The 14,126-nt window shown below is 43.0% G+C and overlaps 1 protein-coding gene across 4 annotated transcripts in view; it reads left to right on the top strand.

The window, feature by feature from the left end:
* Positions 1-14,126, top strand: part of DOCK9 (dedicator of cytokinesis 9) — a 134,570-nt gene that overhangs the window by 91,767 nt on the left and 28,677 nt on the right. For 3 of the 4 annotated variants that reach the window (XM_058184564.1, XM_058184563.1, XM_058184561.1), the window contains 3 exons: positions 2,199-2,265; positions 3,496-3,543; positions 6,312-6,448. In XM_058184564.1, coding sequence (XP_058040547.1) covers positions 2,199-2,265; positions 3,496-3,543; positions 6,312-6,448 — 252 coding nt within the window. Of the gene's footprint in view, positions 1-2,198; positions 2,266-3,495; positions 3,544-6,311; positions 6,449-6,932; positions 6,977-14,126 lie in introns of all 4 variants that reach the window. The other variant, XM_058184565.1, reaches the window with a different exon arrangement.

Here is a 14,126-nt window from a genome sequence, read left to right as displayed (position 1 = left end):
AGTTGCGAACCACCTCCTTTGGGGCCACTAACTCGCCCCCAACAGTCAGCTGCGGCTGCAGCTGACTGTACCGGGGTGCCGGCATCCACAGCCACTCCATCTTGGAGGGATTGAGCCTGAGTCTGTTTCTCCCCATCCAGACCCATACGGCTTCCAGGCACTGGGACAGCACTTCGACCGCTTCGTTGGGGTGGTCCGGGGTGGAGAAGTACAGCTGAGTATCATCAGCGTACAGATGGTAACTCACCCCGAAACCACTGATGACCTCACCCAGCGGCTTCATATAAATGTTGAACAGGGTAGGCAAGAGAATCGACCCCTGAGGCACCCCACAAGTGAGGTGCCTCGCGGACGACCTCTGTCCCCCTCTCAACACTGTCTGCGACCGGTCAGAGAGATAGGAGGAGAAAATCTTGCGCTTCAAGATTTTGGTTACCACCTTTAAAGCGCTCCATGGCTTAGGACCCGGGTACTTACGGGACCGCCTGCTGTTACCCTTTGCCTCCCACCAACCCGTACGCTCTCACAGAGAGGGTCTTCTCAGGGTGCCATCCGCCAAACAGTGTCGGCTGGCGGCCCCCAGGAGTAGGGCCTTCTCTGTGGGGGCAGCGACTCTCTGGAATGAACTTCCCCCGGCCTACGTCAAGTGCCTGATCTTCGGACCTTCCATCGTGAGCTTAAAACACACCTATTTATTCAAGCGGGACTGGCATAATAATGTAGAATTTTAAATTTGGGGTTTATTAATATTTTAAAATTTTAAAATCTAAATTTTAATTTATCGGCCTTTATAATTTGCTTTGTTTTAAATGTTGTTTTAATTGTATATATTTTGTTTTATCGCTGGCTGTACACCGCCCTGAGTCCTTCGGGAGAAGGGCGGTATAAAAATTTAATAAATAAATAAATAAATAAACCACTGAAAAACGGTGCCTTCCACTCCCAATCCCTCCAACCGGCGCAGCAGGATACCATGGTCGATGGTATCAAAAGCCGCTGAGAGATCTAATAGGACCAGGGCAGAGGAGCAACCCCTGTCCCTGGCCCTCCAGAGGTCATCCACCAACGCGACCAAAGCCGTCTCCGTGCTATAACCGGGTCGGAAGCCGGACTGGAACGGGTCTAGATAGACAGCTTCATCCAGGTGCCGGGGAAGTTGCCATGCAACCACACTCTCTACAACCTTCACCACAAAGCGAAGGTTGGAGACTGGACGGTAATTCCCCAAAATAGCTGGGTCCAGGGAAGGCTTCTTAAGGAGAGGTCTCACCACCGCCTCTTTCAAGGCGGCGGGGAAAACCCCTTCCACCAAAGAAGCATTTATAATCCCCTGGAGCCAGCCTCGTGTCACTTCCTGAGTAGCCAGCACTAGCCAGGAAGGACACGGGTCCAGTAAACATGTAGTTGCATGCAACCTCCCCAGCAACCTGTCCACGTCCTCGGGAGCCACAGAATCAAACTCATCCCAAATAACCTCAACAAGACGTGTCTCAGTCATCTCGGTCGGATCATCACAATCTTGGTCCAAACTATCCCAAAGCTGAACGATTTTATCGTATAGATAACCGTTAAACTCCTCAGCTCGTCCCTGTAAATTTAGTAGCACATCTACTGTGCATAAAGTATGGGTTAAGCCTATTCATTTAGGATAGCATCAGTTTGCATCAGTGGTTGCTCTCCATTATTCTACTTGAGTTCTGTTGCTGAGGGTAATCAGATTCAAGGATATCCATGGGACGTCCACAGATTATAATCCCCATGGTAATTTAATTTAAATTATTCTCAGGATCAAAATTAACAGTTCTGTCACTATTATAACTATGTTCCATAAAATCTCCAACACTACTTATATGTATTCCTACATAAGTATAAAGATAATTACGCCATGAATATTCACTCTATGGTACTTTGAATAATTTAATAATAATTTATTACTGATTGATCAAAACCACCAGCACTCAGAAACTGATTTATTTAACTTCATATTATTGTCAGCTTCAAGTCTAAAACTGTCTGAGTACTGGTGATCTTGGTCAATCAGTAATAAATTCTGCTCAGTCTCAAACATACTCAAAATTGATCAGTAAGTACTTTTAATGGAGGATTCACATTGTGTAGCAGAATTACAGCTTCTTTTTAGCTCCTTAAATCTAAAAATAATTGCTCTAATTACAGTTTAATTTTCTTGTACTTTGTAGATGCTTTGTTTACGTATTGGAACAAGGCCTCAACATCAGAACTTATGGATTTTTTTACTATTTCGGAGTAAGTTTAAAATACCATATAGTTACCCTATTAGCAGCACAATCTAAATCTTATATGTAAATTTCAAGATAAACATTGTATTTTTTTGGTGGCGTCGTGGTTAGAATGCAGTATTGCAGGCTAATTCTACTGACTGCAAGTCTCACTGGCTCAAGATTGACTCAACCTTCCATCCTTCCGATGTCAGTAAAATGAAGACCCAGATTGTTGGGGGCAATATCTTGACTCTGTAGACTGCTTAGAGAGGGCTGTAAAAGCACTGTGATAGATAAGTGTGGTAGATAAGTCTTAAATGCTATTTCTATTTCTGTTAATTAGTGTCCTATTCTTGAAGACTGCCTGGAAAAGTCCCTACAGTTTTCTTGGCAAGGTTTTTCAGAAATGATTTACCATTACCTCCTTCCTAGGGCTGAGAGTGAGTGACTGGCCCAAGGTTACCCAACTATCTTTGTGCCTAAGGTGGGACTAGAACTCACAGTCTCTGGTTTCTAGCCCAATACCTTAACTACTATACCAAACTGGCTCTCTAAATATTGTATATGATGTTGTAATATCATAAACATTTCAGTTATAAAAGTATCTATATGGGGAGGTAATCTCAAATTCAAGAGATAGCATATGATCTATCCCTTATTTTGGCTCTAATGTTAGCACAGTTTGTGGATAGTTCACCAGAACTAACTAAATTAAATCAGGGTGACTTCTTTGCGCTCTACTCTGAGCTACTGTATTGTCATTTTGATCTTATCTTTTGAGGTTTTCCATTACGCTTCCATGATAAATCTCCTTTAGCCTATGTCCTTCTGAAATTCAATTTGAAATTCATTTTGCTGATCCCCTGTAATTTCATTTAGGCCAACACCTCTTTTTATTGTACTTTTATGTAGGTATAAAGGATCTTGAACATTTTATTGAAGCTTAATATTATTAATATTTTAGTTAGTAATCACTAAGCTCATTACAATTCTAGTGTCTATAGGAAATCTTGCAAGAGTATAAAAAGTCTTAATTCAGAAACCTAAAATAGTCAATTCATCCATTCAGTCATCCTTAAATAATAATGATAAAAATAAGGAAAGTTCTGATGAAGACCAAATGAAATGTATCTCATTTTTGGACCTGATTCCTTCCATCAGCCCCTTACTCAATGAAGCATTCTTATTACAGTATATGGCTAGCATTTAATATTTGAAGATAACGTCTTTAATAATTCTTACTATCTTCTTTCAGAGTATGCTTGCATCAATTTCAGTACATGGGGAAGCGATACATTGCCAGGTAATGTGTATAAGTCAAGTGTGTTATTTTATTGCAACAGAATGCTTTAAAATCTTGATGATTGAATAACATCCATCTAACATTGGGAAAAATGCATATCAAGAAAGAGGTAAGTAATTAGACTTAGTTATCTGACATGTTATCTGTGGCTCCTGAATGCATTTCAGTTTTATCTTGACATTTTTTTGATGTCACACAATTTTTGTTAATTATTATTGTAGCTGTAGAGATTACAGAATATTAGGCTAAGGAAAGTAGCATATTTTTATACAGTATTTGACGCCTGAATTAAATTGTTCAATCTGCTTTATGTATTCTCTTGGCACTTTAGGAAGTTTGAGAGAATCATCATATGTGTCTCCCATTCCTGACCACTGTTAAGGCTGATATTTTATACTTTGATATAAATTTAATTAATTAATTAATTAAATAAAATAGTATTTTAATGTTGAAAAAGTAGCCTTCTCGGATACTTTGGAATGAACCTGTTACTTGCAGACACATCAAAAGTTGCTCAAAACAATTGGATTGAACAACAGCTTCTTGAGCAGGGGGCACACCAGAGTCTTATTCAGAAGTAATGGAAATATCCCCTTACTCAATGAAGCATGGATTTTCTGTCAGATCCAGTCTCCTACCATCTCATTAGTTGTCATCCAACTGGGAAGTGGTGGAACTGACAGTGATACTGCAGAGGGCGCACTCTACTTTCTAAGGACTTAGTTTGGATATACTGAATACAAACATGCATTGCTTTTTTTCCCCTTTTCATTTCTTGTGCTCAAAATACTTTTAAAACAATCCTATCTGAATTTTTGCTGATTTTTTTTCTTTTTCTTTACACAAATGTCAATTTCTTGCAAGTGTGGGGAAGAATAAAGATGCAAGAATTTACTGTTTTCTGAAGTTAATTATTATTTGAAAATAGACACTGGGTTTATTAAATACTGGGTCTCTTTCAGTTATGTTTGTTAGCTTCATAAGCCTGTTTTTATAAAATTGCAAAGATGCCAAATTAGAATTATCACTTCAGATTGCAGGTATACACCATCCAAGAAATATACGTGCAGCATGTTTAGGGTATCCATTGTTTACATTCTAATATTGTAAGCCGCTTTGAATATTGAGATGGGCAGTATATAAATTTAATAATAAATAAATAATTTCTGGTTTCCAACATTAGAGCTTTCACCTGCAATCTCAAGTTGTAAACTCAAGATAACAGATTTGCATTCAGACTTCAGACTTCCTGATTGTGAAAATTGGGTCTGTAAATGTTTGTGCTTATAAAATTCGGGGTGAGAACACAGTGGACTCAAATCACTGTAATTATTGCATTATCATATTGTATACAGGTAGTCCTCCACTTACAACAGTTCATTTAGTGAGCGTTTAAAGTTACAACAGCACTGAAAAAAGTGACTTATGACCATTTTTCACACTTACAACCTTTGTAACATCCCCATTTTTGATCATGTGACCAAAATTCAGATGCTTGGCAATTGGTTTATGCTTATGACGGTTGCAATGTCCTGAGGTCACATGATCCCCTTTTGCGCTCTTGTGACAAGCAAAATCAATGGGGAAGCCAGAATTACTTAATAACCGAGTTACTAACTTCTCAACTGCAGTGATTAACTTAACAACTATGACAAGAAAGGTTGTAAAATGGGACAAAACTCACTTAACAAATGTCTCACTTAACCTATATTTCGGGCTCAATTATGGTTGTAAGTCAAGGACTATCTGTATTAAAATATAATGATAATTTCTGTGAATTCTTTTCCTTGATTTGTTCTGGTAATGCAAAAAGGAAAAAATCAGTTTATTTAATTACAATAATGGCTATTGCACAGAAAATATATCATCCAGACAGCATGTGATAATATTGAAATTAAAATTAAAAACATGCATGTTTCTGATTTTGTGGGGTTGAAAAAAAATTCACAAACAAATATTAACTCTACACATTGAAATGCACCAAAGGAATGTATTAGCAAAGAAATTGCATGCGATATTTACACGCCCTATAGTTAAAAGTAACAGAGAAGTGTGTAATTCTGGTATTGGTTTTCGTTTCTTGTCAGCTCTGGTGGTGGTACACACTAGGAGGTTAGTCTGTACTGATTGCTAACTCAGATCATTTTCTTATTTCCTTCATTTGATTGCTGGCAAGTTTAACAAAATATATGGCTCTACTCCCTTCCTGCCTGGTAAGATATAGGTGTTAGCATTTTTCACATAATTCTGCTTTAATTGCATGTGTGCTTATTAAACACCTGTTGACTTTCCTTTAACTTTTTTTTCACAAATGTGTATGACCCACAATATATTTTAACTTGTATATTATTTTAACTTAAAACAACCTCCTACAATGCTTGCAAAATACTTATTTCTGCTAATCAATGCAAAACAGCTCAGGACCAACTGGTCAAACAGTTAATCTTTGTTGACTGAGTCTGGTTTGAAAGACTACTGTGGCTGACTATCTGAAAACCATCCAACATTTAAAAATTTTAGAAGACCATCCAACATTTTCAGTTGGGAATTTAATTATATTGGGCACCTTCTCTATATAGTGTGGGCCATATATAATTGCTTTGGCTGGCTAGATCACATGAACATTAACTGAAAACACAAGAAGCTACTTTGTATTTTCATTCTCTAGTGGATTTTTTTGCTTGAGCTGCTTAACTAACTCTCTCCCTCTCATGCTGCAGTGCAACATGTTTAACTTTTGCTTCTGTCCAATTTCACTCATCTTGCAGGAACCAGGAGGGGTTGGGACCCATAGTTCATGATCGAAAATCTCAGACATTGCCTGTTTCCCGTAACAGAACAGGGATGATGCATGCCAGATTACAGCAGCTGAGCAGCCTGGATAACTCTCTCTCATTTAGCCACAGTAAGTTCCATGACATCATAACAGCTGAAATCTCATCTGGTACCACAACATCAGGGGCAGGTCAAAACCCACACCAGAGCATGTCATGGACTTTAGTTTTCTAGGTCAAACCAAAACATGAATCTGCTCACTGGACAGCAGTAACACCAAATGCAAACACAATGTTAAACATGGTTGACATACATACACACATACATATCAAAAATACTCTTTACAGACTTGAACATTATGTATTTACATTCTGTGGTGTTTACCTTAAAAGCTTTTTGTTGTGTCCAATGCTGTTGGGAATTGTGTCAGTTTGCAGTTTGTCCTGAGTCCTCTTAAAATGGGGAAATGTGCTTATTTGATTATGTGACCATGTTTTGACATAGAGTTTAAGAGAAACCTTTTGCAATAGTTTGAAAATACTATGAAAATGTAAAGTCCATGATTTAGTTTGAAGAAGCACACAGTAATTAAGTGACTTTTTCTGTGTTTTCAGTGTGAGAAAAATATCAAGTTTGCTTGGAATTTCTGTAGACAATGGTAAGAAAATGAGGTTACAGTCAGATTTTGTTGGAACGGCTTGAAATAATCATCTCTGGAAATACTTCAATTTTATTAGTAAGAAGAGCATTCAGTAGACATTTTTTTTAATAACAGAAAGTATCAAATTAAGAACAGGCAGCTTGCTGAAATAACACATGTATATATACACATAGACGCCCAAACTTATACACTCATATATTCATTTTTAGGGTCATATTCATTTTTAGGGTATACAGCACTGAGCAAGAGCATTAAAAACAGTAAGAAATAATAAATGAAAGAAATTAAAGCCCAGGGTTTAGAAAAAGAAAAGGAAACCAAATTTAAAGTGGTTTATATCAAGACTATTTGCTAGATTTTTCCATATCTATCTATTCTTGTAAACTATCCTCACTTTCACTATGTCTGTATACTGCTTTTATTATTCAAACTTCTCAATTAAAATGTATTAAAAATAACTTTTACATTTTTTTCTAAACCTAAAAGTTTAGTTTTAGTTTTAATTAAAATTTCTGACTAAAATAAAATATTAAGATCAGGTACCTTGCTGAAATAATATATGTATATATACACATACTGTATTGGTTGGAAACATGCAGAAGAGGCCTTCATCCTGCAGTAGATAGACAATGGCTAAAATGATGATGACGACGACGATGAGAGCATATACACATAGATGCACACAAATATAAATCATATATTTCGGTTACATTATTCCCTTTTAGAGTGCACAGCATTGAGCAGAATATAAAAAAGAGGAAGAAATAGAAAATAATAGAAATTAAAGGTCAGGGTGTAGAAAAAGAAAAGGAAACATAGTTAAAAATGGCTTAAAATTGATAGATTTTTTTCATATTTGTCTGTTCTTATCTTTGCTTTACTATTTCTGTGTAACTGCTTTTATTCTTCAACTTCTTAATGACATTGCTTTGAGGGTTTCTTCTTCCTCTCAATCCATTCATACATTTCTTTTGCAATTTGATCATTCTTTCTATGTGATCAAATCATATGAATATACTCTTTGTAGTGGTCAACGTTATTTCTGAGTGGAATGATATTCCATAGAGCAGACACAATAGCAAATAAAACACATTTGCTGGATCCTGTTAGATCAGAGTTCCCTAACCTTTTCAGCTTTGCATACTGGCAGAGAGAGGCTGTGCAAGTGGCAGTTAAGCATGTACAACTCCATTTGGGGGCGCATCCTCCACCACTTCCGCAGCCCAGTTCCGAAAGGCTCAATACCCGGTAGTGGGACATGGCCTGGGGTTGGAGACCCCTGCGTTAGATGAGTCTCCTTTAATCAAGGGAGTTGGAGCGGAACATTGGCTTACCTGAAGGTTCCTTCTATGTACGCTGCATGAGAGTCCAAAGCAATGGGTTGTTAACTTCATCTGATTGGCCTGAGACTGAGTTGAATTTGTTTGAACACACCTCCTCTTCCTGTTTAGCTCCAGTTTATTAACGAAGAAGCGGTATTGGAGAAGACGAACTCAATTTGAAAACTGGAAAAAAACGGAACTATAACCTCCGGCCTCCTGTATATAGACAAAAACAAGAAGTGAAATAGGGAGGGGTTGGACTCTCACGCAGCGTACATAGAAGGAACCTTCAGGTAAGCCAATGTTCCTTCTCCTGTACGCTGCTAAGAGAGTCCAAAGCAATGGGATATACCCAAGCAAAATATCCCTAGGGCGGGAAAGGAAAGATTAGGAAGACTCAGCAACAGGAAGAACTCGCTGCAGGACCCTCCGTCCGAATGAGGCCTCGGCTGAGGCAAATTGGTCCATCTTGTAGTTTTTAATAAATGGCGAAGGAGAGGCCCACGTGGCTGCTCTGCAAATGTCCAAGATAGAGGCCTGGGTGGCCCAGGCAGTTGTGGTGGCGCCATGGGTGGAGTGTGCAGTGATGCGGCCTGGAAGATGGTGTTTCTGCTGGTCGAGGCCATGGAAATACAGGCCTTTATCCACCTGCCTATGGTGGATGGGGAGACTTTGGTGCCCAGAGCCCTTAGTTGAAAGGAAACAAATAGGGATTCTGTCTTTCTGAAAGGAGCTGTTCTGTTGAGGTAAATACGCAGGGCCCTTCTTACGTCCAGCGTGTGCCATCGACGCCCGATGGATGCTTGGGATGAGGACAAAAATCCGGTAAGATGACTTCTTGAGACCTATGAAAACTTGTGTTTATTTTAGGGAGAAAGGTAGGGTCTAATCGGAGAATGACCCGGTTAGAGTGAAAAATGCATAAGTCCTTCCTAACCGAAAGGGCAGCGATCTCGGAGATCCTGCAGGCTGAGGTTATGGCTATGAGAAAGGCAACTTTAAAGGTTAAGAGCTTGAGACTGGAGGAGCTCAAGGGTTCAAAAGGGGAAGACGTAAGCTTCTGAAGGACAAGGGTTAGGTCCCAGGTAGGGTATCTGTGTACCGGAGGCGGTCGCAGATTGTAAGCTCCCCTCAGAAAACGTCAGATACGGGGGTGTTGAGAAAGTGTGGAGGTCCCGTCACAGAATAAAACAGTGGCAAGAGCTGCAACCTGCCGGCGGATGGTGTTGGTGGCTAAACCCTTGTCCAATCCGTCCTGGAGGAATTGCAGGATATGTCTGATGGAGGCAGAAGTAGGTTCTATTCGCTGCCTAAGACACCAGCGATGGAATGATGACCATGTGGCCTCGTAAATACGCGTTGTGGATGGGCGTCTAGAAGCCAGAAGGGTGGAGATGACCCCCATGGAATGCTTTTCTTTCCTTAGAATCTCCCTGTCAAGTGCCAGACGGCTAGTTGGTAATATTGAGGCTCTGGGTGGAGAATGGCTCCTTGGCGTAGAGAAATCTGATCCGTGGAATTCGCCAAGGTGGATTGATGGACAGGCTCACCAGATCCGCAAACCAACTCCGCCGAGGCCAGTAAGGGGCTATGAGGAGAACTTCTGCCTTCTGTTCCAAGATCTTCGTATGACCCTTGGCAGAAGGGGAGTCGGGGAAGGCATAAAGAAGGCCCCGGGCCACTGACATCGAGGGCATCTGTTCCTTCTGCTCCTGGGGTTTGGAACCTGGAGAAGAACCTTGGAAGTTGTTTGTTGGTCGGGCTGGCAAAGAGGTCTACTATGGGTTGCCCGAATTTGATCGTGATTGTGAGAAACAGATCCAGATGCAGTTGCCACTCTGATTGACCGATGGTCGCCCTGCCCAGCCAATCCGCTTGTGTGTTGGCGACTCCGGATATGTGGGCTGCCTGTAGTGAGAGAAGATGTTTTTCTGCCCACAGGCCTATGGCTGCAGCCTCTTTCATCAATATGCGGGATCGGGTGCCTCCTTGACGGTTCACATGGGCCTTTGTGGTAGTGTTGTCCGTCAGCAGTAGCACATGATGGTTTGATAGCTGCGCTTGGAAGTACCTGAGAGCTAGATGTGCAGCTCTCATTTCCAACCAGTTGATGTCGTTCTTGAGGTCGTTGGGGGACCAGCGACCCTGAGTTACCTGGTCTGATAGGTGGGCACCCCAGCCGTAGAGGCTTGCATCCGTGGTGAGGACGAGACGGCAATGTTCCTGGAATGAGCAGCCCTTTGTCAGGGCTGGAGACAGCCACCACTGTAGAGACTTTCTGACCTTTGGGGGCAGAGGAATTCTGATTTCGGTATGGCTGTTGCCTGTTCTTTGGTGTGGGAGAAGAAGCCATTGTAGGGGTCGTGAGTGAAGACGTGCCCAGGGCACGATCGACAGACAAGAGACCATCTTTCCCAATAACTGTGAGAGCAGTGAAAGTGGAACGCTCTTGAGTGCCTTTACCTTTTTTGTCGTGTCTCTCATGTTGAGGAGATGGTCTCGGGAAAGAAACACCTGGCAGGATCTGGTGTTGATTCTTGCTCCCAGATGGACAATTTCGGTCGTAGGCACTAGATGGCTCTTTGCTTTGTTGACCGAAAAGCCGTGATCCTGTAGGGATTGAATTGTTACCTGTAAGTCCCGTAACGCCTGCTGGGCGGAAGACGACAGAATCAATATATCGTCCAGGTAACATTGCATTCTTACTGGAATTGTGCGAAGGGGGGCCGCCACAGCATCCAGAAACTTGGTGAAGGTACGAGGAGCGGAAGATAGACCAAAGGGCAGGGCCCTGTATTGAAAATGGGCTCCGGCATAACTGAACCTGAGAAAGCGTCTGTGGGCTGGTCTGATGGGTACATGTAGATAGGCCTCCTTGAGGTCGATGGATGTTAGATAGTCCTCTTCTGATGCTTCCTAAGATTGAATTGAGGGAGTGCATCTTGAATCTGCGATATTTGATGTGAAGGTTCAGTTGCTTCAGGTCTAAGATGGCTCTGGTGCCGCCTGATTTTTTTGTCCACTAGGAAAAGAATTGAATAGAAGCCGGTCCCCTGGTGAGGCGTGGGAACCGGTTCTATGGCACTGATGGACAACAGGTGTTGAATCTCGTCTTCCATTTGAGCCCTCTTGGTGGGTTCTTTGGGAATCTGGCATTGGATGAATCTCCTCGGAGGATTTGAGTTGAATTCGAGGGAGAGACCAAGGGTGATGGTTTGCAGTACCCAGGCATCGGTTGTCGTGTGGGACCAGGTAGGGACGAACTTGGTGAGACGACCACCGATGGGATCCTGGCCGGGATAGTCATTTATTCCTGCGATAAGGTCGGAAGCCGGATCCACGGTAGGGACGTCTGGTCTGGGATTGCCTGGTCCTGTCACGAAAGGACTGTCTGTCCTGAAACCTGTCAGGGGGAGGTTGGAAGGAACGTTGATAGGCCGGGGATTGGAACCCGGGATCCTGGGTGCGAAAAGGCTGTCTGCGGTAAGGAAGAGAAGGACGTCTATCTGAACGCCTAGAGACGAGGGAAGGATCTTACGTTTGTCTTTTCCCTCAACTAAAATAGGGTCTAGGGCTTCACCAAAGAGAGATCCACCCTTAAATGGGGCAGCCGCTAACCGCCATTTGGTCTTCATGTCGGCTTGCCATTGTCTGAGCCATAACAGCCTCCTGGAGGTGATGCTGGAGGCAAGGGCTCGGGATGCAAATTTTGCAGAATTAAGGGTGGCATCCGCAGTGTATTCAGCAGCCGCTATCAATTTATTTATGTCCTGATGTAATCTGAGGACATAAATCTGAGGAATCCTCTCCTGCATTTGTCTGAGCCATATCAAAGAGGTTCTAGCAAAGAATGAGGCTGCTGTGGCAGATCTGATAGCCCAGGCAGCCGCTTGATGGGTTTTGCGGGTGGAGAGTTCCGCTCTGCGGTCCTCCGTTCGGAGACCTTCTGCTGCATCTGAAGGTATAATGTTGGAGGAAGAAGCCAAAGTGGCAATTGGGGTGTCTACGGTAGGAACCTTGAGGAGGTCCTCAAGATCTTGATCCGTCATGTACATCTTTTTGTCTGAGCCACTAGGAGAAGGAATGGCACCAGGGTGACCCCATTGATGTTGGATGGTGTCCAAGAAGAGCTTGGGTGAAGGAATTACCCGTTGCTCTGAGACTGGTTCAGTAAAGAGGAATTTGTTGGGGTCTGACGGATCTGAAGCTCCCTCAGATTGGCGTAAGGCAACCCCCATGTTGGCCGTAACTTTTGCCTTGTGTAGTAATGTGTAGAAAAGCTCATGGCGAAAAAGGCCGGTGGGAGCAGGTTTGTCTGGGGCAGACTCTTCGTCTTCAGACAGATTATACTCTGCTATGTCTTCCTCCCCCAAAAAGGAGTCCTCACTATGGTGTGAAGGGGTTGGAGAGCGTGTGCAGCGCGCATAGTCTGGGTGGGTGGCTATCAGAATGGGGTCTTTGGTCAGAGCTGCCCAAGGAGATGGAGCTGGGAAACCTCTCTGAGTGAAGGCATTGTCAATGCCTTGAGAAATGGTTTGCATGATAAGATGACGATATCCTGAGAAATGGCAGGATTACTGTCCTCTCTGTGGGAGACTCCCGCTGCTGTGGGAGTGAAGGTGGCAGAAGGTGCCTGATGTGGGGGCTCAGGCATGGCTCTAGAAGAATCTCCAAAAACTGTACAAATTGTTTCCTGGTTTTCTCCTGAACCACTAGGGATAGTGGGAGACCATCCAGGCTGATTTAATAGAGGAGAATCTTCAGTTAGTGGAACAGAAGTTTCCCTGCCTTCCTCTGCTAATTTTTGTTTTGCTTTATCAAATTGCCTATCCAAGGCCCGTTGTCTTCTGGAGGCATCTCTCTCTGCAGCAGCAGAGGTTTGGAGAGAAGTAGAAGACTTGGATTTGGTGGCAGAAGCCCTTGATTTGGATCTGCTCTTGTGAGGGGGAGGAGCCACGCTAGTAAGGTGTCCTTGGGAGGGCGAGGCAGAAGCCCGGGAAGGAGATCTGCTGCGATCCGCCATCTTGGAAATGAGGCCTAGTGGTTATCAGAGGCCTTGGAATATATGCCCAAATAATATAGTGGCCCTGATCTGAGAATCCTGGAATAAGATCAAACAATAAGGGCCAGTTAGCACCAAGCTGACACCACAGCTGGATTCAAAGCATTCAAAGGCTGCCTGGGGGGTTGCTTTGGGGGGGGGTCCCCAGATGGCGCGAAGCAGGCACCACTGCTCCTATAGCGCCCTTTTTACTGCAGCGTTGGCAGGGGGAACTAGCCTCCGACACCACGGATCTTTTTCTCCACCCCTGCAGGCGCGAAGCCGACACCACGGCTTCTCCTGTGCTCCGCTGGGCTCCACTTACAGTTTGGTGAGGTCCAGCGATGTCCGTTCCTCAATCCGGCGATTCCACAAGGCTTGAGAGGCTTGGAGTGTGAAAAAAATGGCCGCCGGCCTTTGGGCGGCTCAGCTGAGCGGCGCTGGGCTGCGCGTGAAGCGCGAGCCTCTTTCCTTGCCACTCCGGCTCCCAGCAATCAAGAAAAAACAATTGGGCACTTTAAAACTTTTTTTAAGAATTTTTCCTAATTTATTGAAGTCCTATGAGCTGATAAAAGAGTCAAAAGCAATGGAGCAATGGAGCTCTCTATGGCCGACTGAGTTAATAAACTGGAGCTAAACAGGAAGAGGAGGTGTGTTTAAACAAATTCAACTCTGTCTCAGGCCAATCAGATGAAGTTAACAAGCCATTGCTTTGGACTCTCTTAGCAGCGTACAGGAGAAATGCCTATTCTGTCAGTTCTGGGAGGATTAGCAGAAACAATTG

This window comes from Ahaetulla prasina, chromosome 5, assembly GCF_028640845.1.
Source record: "Ahaetulla prasina isolate Xishuangbanna chromosome 5, ASM2864084v1, whole genome shotgun sequence".
NCBI lineage: Eukaryota > Metazoa > Chordata > Lepidosauria > Squamata > Colubridae > Ahaetulla > Ahaetulla prasina.
Note: the sequence above shows the minus strand (reverse complement) of the source record. Positions and strands in the feature narration are given on the sequence as shown.